The sequence below is a fragment of the Mustelus asterias genome, unplaced genomic scaffold, assembly GCF_964213995.1.
Source record: "Mustelus asterias unplaced genomic scaffold, sMusAst1.hap1.1 HAP1_SCAFFOLD_676, whole genome shotgun sequence".
NCBI lineage: Eukaryota > Metazoa > Chordata > Chondrichthyes > Carcharhiniformes > Triakidae > Mustelus > Mustelus asterias.
Genome location: NW_027590625.1, coordinates 163981 through 172429, shown reverse-complemented (window position 1 = coordinate 172429; position 8449 = coordinate 163981). Strand labels below are relative to the sequence as shown.

The window sequence follows — 8449 nt, the reverse complement described above, 5'->3', positions numbered from 1 at the left end:
CATCTTATACACCTCTATTAGGTCTCCTCTCATCCTACGTCTCTCCAAGGAGAAAAGACCGAGCTCCCTCAGCCTATCCTCATAAGGCATGCCACTCAATCCAGGCAACATCCTTGTAAATCTCCCCTGCACCCTTTCAATCTTTTCCACATCCTTCCTGTAATGAGGCGACCAGAACTGAGCGCTGTACTCCAAGTGGGGTCTGACGAGGGTCTTATATAGCTGCATCATTATCCCCGGACTCCTAAACTCAATCCCTCGATTGATAAAGGCCACCATACGCCTTCTTAACCACCTCCTCCACCTGCGGGGCCGATTTTAGAGTCCTATGGACCCGGACCCCAAGGTCCTTCTGATCCTCTACAGTACTAAGAGTCTTTCCCTTTATATTGTACTCCTTCATCCCATTTGACCTACCAAAATGGACCACGACGCATTTATCTGGGTTGAAGTCCATCTGCCACTTCTCCGCCCAGTCTTGCATCCTATCTATGTCCCTCTGCAACTTCTGACATCCCTCCAGACTATCCACAACACCACCAACCTTCGTGTCGTCGGCAAACTTACCAACCCATCCCTCCACTTCCTCATCCAGGTCATTTATGAAAATGACAAACAGCAAGGGTCCCAGAACAGATCCCCGGGGCACACCACTGGTGACCGACCTCCAATTAGAAAAAGACCCATCTATACCCACTCTCTGCCGCCTTTGGGCAAGCCAGTTCTGGATCCACAGGGCAACAGCACCTTGGATCCCATGCCCTCTCACCTTTTCTAGAAGCCTTGCATGGGGGACCTTATCGAACGCCTTGCTAAAATCCATATAAACCACATCTACCGCCTTCCCTTCGTCAATGTGTTTAGTCACATTTTCGAAGAACTCCACCAGGCTCGTAAGGCACGATCTGCCTTTGACAAAGCCGTGCTGAGTATTCTTGAGCATACTAAACCTCTCTAAATGCTCATAAATCCTGTCCCTCAGGATCTTCTCCATCAGGCTTACCAACCACTGAGGTTAGACTCACCGGTCGGTAATTATCTGGGCTATCCCTATTCCCCTTCTTGAAAATAGGAACCACATCCGCAATCCTCCAATCCTCCGGCACCTCTCCCGTCTCCATCGACGACGCAAAGGTCATCGCCAGAGGCTCTGCAATCTCTTCTCTACCCTCCCACAGTAAACTGGGGTACATCCCATCCGGACCCGGTGACTTATCTATCTTGATGCCATTCAAAGATTCCAGCACAACCTCTTTGTTAAAGTCCCCATACTCAATCCTTTCAGTCCACCGCAAGCCCGCAGTACATCCACCCATGTCCTTCTCCTCTGTGAAAACCGAGGCAAAATACTCATTAAGCACCTCTGTCATTTCTACTTGTTCCGTACCGTACAGATTTTCCTGCCTTCACCTTTTATAGGCCCTATTCCTTCATGTCTCATCATAAGACCATAAGACATAGGAGCGGAAGTAAGGCCATTCGGCCCATCGAGTCCACTCCACCATTCAATCATGGTTGATTTCAACTCCATTTACCCGCTCTCTCCCCATAGCCCTTAATTCCTCGAGAAATCAAGAATTTATCAATTTCTGTCTTGAAGACGCTTAACGTCTCGGCCTCCACAGCCCTCTGTGGCAATGAATTCCACAGACCCACCACTCTCTGGCTGAAGAAATTTCTCCTCATCTCTGTTCTAAAGTGACTCCCTTTTATTCTAAGGCTGTGCCCCCGCGTCCTAGTCTCCCCTGTTAATGGAAACAACTTCCCTACGTCCATCCTATCTAAGCCGTTCATTATCTTGTAAGTTTCTATTAGATCTCCCCTCAACCTCCTAAACTCCAATGAATACAATCCCACGATCCTCAGACGTTCATCGTATGTCAGGCCTACCATTCCTGGGATCATCCGTGTGAATCTCCGCTGGACCCGCTCCAGTGCCAGTATGTCCTTCCTGAGGTGTGGGGCCCAAAATTGCTCACAGTACTCCAAATGGGGCCTAACCAGTGCTTTATAAAGCCTCAGAAGTACATCCCTGCTTTTGTATTCCAAGCCTCTTGAGATAAATGACAACATTACATTTGCTTTCTTAATTACGGACTCAACCTGCAAGTTTACCTTTAGAGAATCCTGGACTAGGACTCCCAAGTCCCTTTGCACTTTAGCATTATGAATTTTGTCACCGTTTAGAAAATAGTCCATGCCTCTATTCTTTTTTCCAAAGTGCATCCTTTTACTCTTCACATATTTATAGAACGCCTTAGGGTTTTCCTTAATTCTACTTGCCAAGGCCTTCTCATGACCCCTTCTGGCTCTCCTAATGTCCTTCTTTAGTCCCTTCCTACAAGCCGTATACGCATCTAGATCCCTATCTTCGCCAAGCTCTCTGAACCTCCCCCCAACCTATCTAGTTTAAACTCTCCCCAGTAGCCTGAGCCCACTCTGTATCTTAGTAAAGATCAACTTAATGCGAGGTTGGTTCATTCAAAAGTCTGACGGCAGCAGGGAAGAAGCTGTTCTTGAGTCGGTCGGTCCGAGACCTCAGACTTTTGTATCTTTTTCCCGATGGAAGAAGGTGGAAGAGAGAATGTCCGGGGTGCGTGGGGGTCTATGGTGACCCACTGTAACTACGTATTATATGCTTGGACACACCCCTGCTGCGCCTGACCTGAGACTCCTCCCTTTTCACCTGATCGAGGTATAAAGGTAACGGTTCCTCCCCCCTGCCTCAGTCTGGGCCAGGTTAGCTACAAGGGTGTGTTCCAGTTCTTTGCGATTAAAAGCCTGTTGTATTTCACTCACTCGCTGGAGTCCTCGGAAACTGATGGTGCATCAGGGTCCTTGATTACGTCGGCTGCTTTTCCCCGAGGCAGCGGGAAGTGTAGACGGAGTCAATGGATGGGAGGCTGGTTTGCGCGATGGGATTGGAATATGGTCACCACACGACCAGAAGGACGTGGAGGCTCTGGGGAGGGAGTTACAGAAGAGGTTTACCAGGATGTTGCCCCTCGTATGGAGGGTATTAGCTACGAGGAGAGATTGGGTAAACTGGGATTGTTCTCCCTGGAGAGACGGAGGATGGGGGGGCAACCTGTTGGGAAGTTGATAGAACTGTGAGGGGCGTGGATAGGGTGAAGAGTTGGAAGCTTTTTCCCTGAGGCAGGAATGACGATTACAAGGGGGGCACAAGTTCAAGATGGGAGGCTGGTTTGCGTGATGGGACTGGGCTACATTCACGACCCTTTTGTAGTTCCTTGCGGTCTTGGGCAGAGCAGGAGCCCCAGACCGAGCTGTGATACACCCGGAAAGGATGCTTTCTATGGGGCATCTGTAAAAGTTGGCGGGAGTCGGAGCGGACATGCCGAATTTCCTTCGCCTCCTGAGAAAGTAGAGGCGTTGGTGGGGCTTTCTTAACTGTAAGGGGGATATGGGCCAGAGACGGGTAATTGGGACTAGCTTAGGGGTTAGAAACAGAAGGGACGGCAGGGAGAGGTTGGGCCGAAGGGCCTGTTTCCAGCTGCAAACCTCCAGGACCTGGAACAACAGAGAGAGCTAGCGGTCAGGTCGAGATTCTTTAGTCCGCTCTAATTTTACAAAACACCTTTAAATTGGGGTTTTATGATGGATATTCTTTCAAATACATTCATTTACACTCATGAACAAAGAGGCTTCCCTGAAAAACCCTCCCAGATACAACAACCCTCCCCCCCCCCCCCCTCCACTGGGCTTCTTCTGGGGGGTAGGAACTTTTATTCCCCCATCCCGGAACCTTTCTCCCGGGATCTTTATCTCCGGGTTTCCGGGGGGAACTCTTTTCGCGGGTTCCCCTGTCCAGCAGGCGGAAGTGGAAGGTCGCTTCCGCTTCCGGCCGGTCCCAGGTGCAGGCGCGCGAGAGGGGAAGCGTCACAAAGGGGGTGAGAGAGAGGGAGAGAGAGAGGGGCGCCCCCGGGTCCTAGAGCCCGGCACCTGGGGCAGGCACTGGGCTGGTGCTGCCTCAGAGGGTGGTCCCAGGGTGGAGCTGGGGGGTGGTCCCAGGGTGGAGCTGGGGGGTGGTCCCAGGGTGGAGGGGCTGGGAGAGTGTGTGGTCCCAGTGTGGAGCAGGGGGGTGGTCCCAGTGTGGAGGGGCTGGGAGAGTGTGTGGTCCCAGTGTGGAGCAGGGGGGTGGTCCCAGTGTGGAGCAGGGGGGTGGTCCCAGGGTGGAGGGGCTGGGAGAGTGTGTGGTCCCAGTGTGGAGCAGGGGGGGGTGGTCCCAGTGTGGAGCAGGGGGGGTGGTCCCAGTGTGGAGCAGGGGGGGTGGTCCCAGTGTGGAGCAGGGGGGTGGTCCCAGTGTGGAGGGGCTGGGAGAGTGTGTGGTCCCAGGGTGGAGCAGGGTGGTCCCAGTGTGGAGCAGGGGGGTGGTCCCAGTGTGGAGCAGGGGGGGTGGTCCCAGTGTGGAGCAGGGGGGGTGGTCCCAGTGTGGAGCAGGGGGGTGGTCCCAGTGTGGAGGGGCTGGGAGAGTGTGTGGTCCCAGGGTGGAGCAGGGTGGTCCCAGGGTGGAGCAGGGGGGTGGTCCCAGGGTGGAGCAGGGGGGGTGGTCCCAGGGTGGAGCAGGGGGGGTGGTCCCAGGGTGGAGCAGGGGGGGTGGTCCCAGGGTGGAGCAGGGGGGGTGGTCCCAGTGTGGAGGGGCTGGGAGAGTGTGTGGTCCCAGGGTGGAGCAGGGTGGTCCCAGTGTGGAGCAGGGGGGTGGTCCCAGTGTGGAGCAGGGGGGGGTGGTCCCAGTGTGGAGCAGGGGGGGTGGTCCCAGTGTGGAGCAGGGGGGTGGTCCCAGTGTGGAGGGGCTGGGAGAGTGTGTGGTCCCAGGGTGGAGCAGGGTGGTCCCAGTGTGGAGCAGGGGGGTGGTCCCAGGGTGGAGCAGGGGGGGTGGTCCCAGGGTGGAGCAGGGGGGGTGGTCCCAGGGTGGAGCAGGGGGGGTGGTCCCAGTGTGGAGCAGGGTGGTGGTCCCATTGTGGAGCAGGGTGGTCCCAGTGTGGTGGTCCCAGGGTGATGGCCCCAGTGTGGAGCAATGTGGTCCCAGTGTGGAGCAGGGTGGTGGCCCCAGTGTGGAGCAGGGTGGTGGCCCCAGTGTGGAGCAGGGGGGGTAGTCCCAGGGTGGAGCAGGGGGGGGCGGTCCCAGGGTGGAGCAGGGGGGGTGGTCCAGGGTGGTGGTCCCAGGGTGGAGAAGGGTGGTGGTCCCAGGGTGGAGAAGGGTGGTGGTCCCAGGGTGGAGCAGGGGTGGTGGTCCCAGGGTGGAGAAGGGTGGTGGTCCCAGGGTGGAGCAGGGGTGGTGGTCCCAGTGTGGAGCAGGGTGGTGGTCCCAGTGTGGAGCAGGGTGGTGGTCCCAGGGTGGACCCATTGTGGAGCAGGGTGGCCCCAGTGTGGAGCAGGGGTGGTGGTCCCAGTGTGGTGGCCCCAGTGTGGAGCAATGTGGTCCCAGTGTGGAGCAGGGTGGTGGCCCCAGGGTGGTGGCCCCAGTGTGGAGCAGGGTGGTGGTCCCAATGTGGAGTAAGGTGGTGATCCCAGGCTGGTGGTCCCAGGGTGTAGGGGCAGGGAGATTGTGTGGTCCCAGTGTGGAGGGGCTGGGAGAGTGTGTGGTCCCAGTGTGGAGGAGCGTGTGGTCCCAGTGTGGAGGGGCTGGGAGAGCGTGTGGAGGAGCGTGTGGTCCCAGTGTGGAGGGGCTGGGAGAGTGTGTGGTCCCAGTGTGGAGCAGGGTGGTCCCGGTGTGGAGGAGGAGGAGGAGCTTGGGACTGTGTGGTTGAGTGGGAGGGGGGTTGTCTGTATTGGGTTTGCAGGGGGCTCTGGTTTGAGATTTCAGAATAGTTCCTAACGTCTCTCTGTCTCCGCCCTCCCTCCCGGTCCCTCCCTCCCGATCCCTCCCTCCCGGTCCCTCCCTCCCGATCCCTCCCTCCCGATCCCTCCCCCCCCCCTCTCTCTCTCCCCCCCCCCCCCCCCCCCCCCGCCTCCCCCTCTGCAGGTTCTCCGCCGCGGACAATGGCCTCGGAAGGGCCGGTGGATCTGGACCCCCTCCCGCTGGCTGGGAATGCCAGGCGGCAGTCAGGCCGAGTGGCGCGTCGCCGGGAGTTGTTTATTTGCTCTCAGTGTGGGGAGAGTTTCACCTCGCTGGCCCGGGTTAGGGCGCACGCCCGCAGCGCCCAGCACCAGAGCAAGGAGGCGCCGCCGGGGGAGGACGGAGACGCGGCGCGGCAGGCTGCCGGAGCCGACCACGCGGCGAGGGACGGCGACATGGCGGTGAAGTGCGACGGCAGCGAGCTGGAGACGACCGGCGAGGACACGCCCGAGGGGAGGGGTTCCCGTGCCCCCGCCGCCCGCCGCTTCCCCTGCCCCACCTGCGCCAAGGCCTACCGCACCGCCTCGGAGCTCCAGAACCACGTGCGCTCGCACACCGGGGAGAAGCCCTTCGGCTGCCCCGAGTGCGGCAAGGCCTTTGCTCGGGCCCGCTGCCTGCGGGTACACGCCGCCCAGGCCCACAGGCAGGAGGGCGGCACGCCGCGCCGAGGGACCTCCCCGGCCGCCGCCGCCCCTCCTCGGCCCTGCCGCTGCGCCCACTGCGGCAAGGCCTGCCCCACGCCGGCCAAGCTGCGGGTGCACGAGCGCCAACACACGGGCGAGCGCCCCTACGCCTGCCCCGAGTGCGGAAAGCGCTTTGCAGACCCCTCGGTCTGCCGCAAGCACCGGCGGGCCCACGCTGGCCTGCGGCCGCACGCCTGCGCCCACTGCGGCAAGGCCTACGCCGAACTCAAGGACCTGCGCAACCACCAGCGGCGCCACACGGGCGAACGGCCCTTCCAGTGCGCCCAGTGCGGGAAGGCCTTTGCCCGCTCATCCTCGCTGGCGTGCCACCAGCGCATCCACGCAGCCGAGAAGCCGCACCGGTGCCCCGACTGCGGCAAGGGTTTCACCCAGCGCTCCTCCTGGAGTAACCACCGGCGCACGCACTCGGGCGAGCGGCCCTACCTCTGCGCCGCCTGCGGCCGCCTCTTTGCCGACCCCTCCTCCTTCCGGCGTCACCAGCGATGCCACGCCGGCCTCCGCCCCCACCAGTGCGACCGGTGCCCCAAGAGCTTCCGTCAGCCGGCCGATCTGGCCCTCCACCAGCGCACCCACACGGGCGAGCGCCCGCACCCCTGCCCCGACTGCGGCAAGGCCTTTGCCGCCTCCTGGGACCTCAAGCGGCACCGGCTGGCCCACTCGGGCGACCGGCCGCACCCCTGCCCCGACTGCGGGAAGGCCTTCGCCGAGCGCGCCGCCCTCACCAAGCACCGGCGCACCCACACGGGCGAGCGGCCCTACCGCTGCGCCCACTGCGACAAGGCCTTCGTGGTCTCCTCCAGCCTCCGCAAGCACGAGCGGGCCCACGCCCAGGCCCCCTGCCCCCTCTGCCCCGCCGTGCTGGAGGGGCGGGCTGCCCTGCGGCGCCACCAGCGGGCGCACCCTCCGGCCCCCGGCGCCGCGGCGACCGGGCCCCTCCCCCCCGGCGACGCCCCCCCGCTGCCCCGCCGCTTCCCCTGCCTCCTCTGCGGCAAGGCCTTCGCCGGGCGTTCGGGCCTCCGGCGGCACGAGCGCACCCACCTGGCGGGCGGGGAGGGGGGGGGAGGAGGGGGGGGGGAGGGCGGACTCCCCCCTCCCCGCGCCGCCCCGCCCCCCGAGGGACCCTGCCCGGCCGCCGACGCCATGTTCCTCGTGGTCCCCGACGCAAAGCCCCCCGAGGGCAAGCCCGGCCTGGCCGAGGCCCCCTCCGCCTCGCCCTCCTCCCTCCCCTCCCTCGTCCTCCTCCTGCCTTACCTGCCCGCTCCCCCTCCAACCCTACCCCCAGCCTCCGGCTCCAATTAACCTAGGGTGGCCTTTCTCCCCCCCCCCCTCTCTCTGCCGCCAACGCTGAGCACATTCTGTCTCTGCTCTGGATAGCGGGGAGGGATGGGGGGTACAGCTACGCGGGGAGAGGCGCGCACAGATAGGATAGGCCCTTAGAGAACGCCATTGACCAGCCCCGACGCAGCTCTGCGGGGGACCGGGGGATTGGAAAACTCAAACATCAGTGAGGTTTCAAATGCGATGCTCCTGTCCTCGAGCCTGAAGACCGTGTATCGATGGGGAACGCCGCGATGTACATACACTGCTTGTCCGTGAATAAACTTGTAGAGTCTCGCCCAGAGTGTGTTGTCTCGTCTTTGATCCGGGCAACCTCGGGGAGGGGGGGGGGGGGGGCGGTTTCCTGCAGTGCAGCTTGTGGGGAGGGGGCTTCCTATTCCCACATTGCCCAAAGGAGGCAGAGAGTGGTTGTAGACGGGTTGTTTTCTAAATGGAGGTCGGTCACCAGTGGAGTGCCCCAGGGATCTGTTCTGGGACCCTTGCTGTTTGTCATCAACATAAATGACCTGGATGAGGAAGCGGAGGGATGGGTTGGTAAGTTTGCCGA

At 61.1% G+C, this 8449-nt stretch overlaps 1 protein-coding gene across 1 annotated transcript; it reads left to right on the top strand.

Annotated features, from left to right (window-relative positions):
* The first annotated feature begins 3869 nt into the window (after positions 1-3869).
* Positions 3870-8176, top strand: LOC144487253 (uncharacterized). Its single transcript, XM_078205338.1, has 2 exons — positions 3870-3911; positions 5987-8176. Exon 2 carries the CDS (start codon positions 6004-6006, stop codon positions 7861-7863), a length of 1860 nt encoding a protein of 619 aa, XP_078061464.1. The 5' UTR covers positions 3870-3911; positions 5987-6003; the 3' UTR covers positions 7864-8176.
* Positions 8177-8449: the final 273 nt, after the last annotated feature.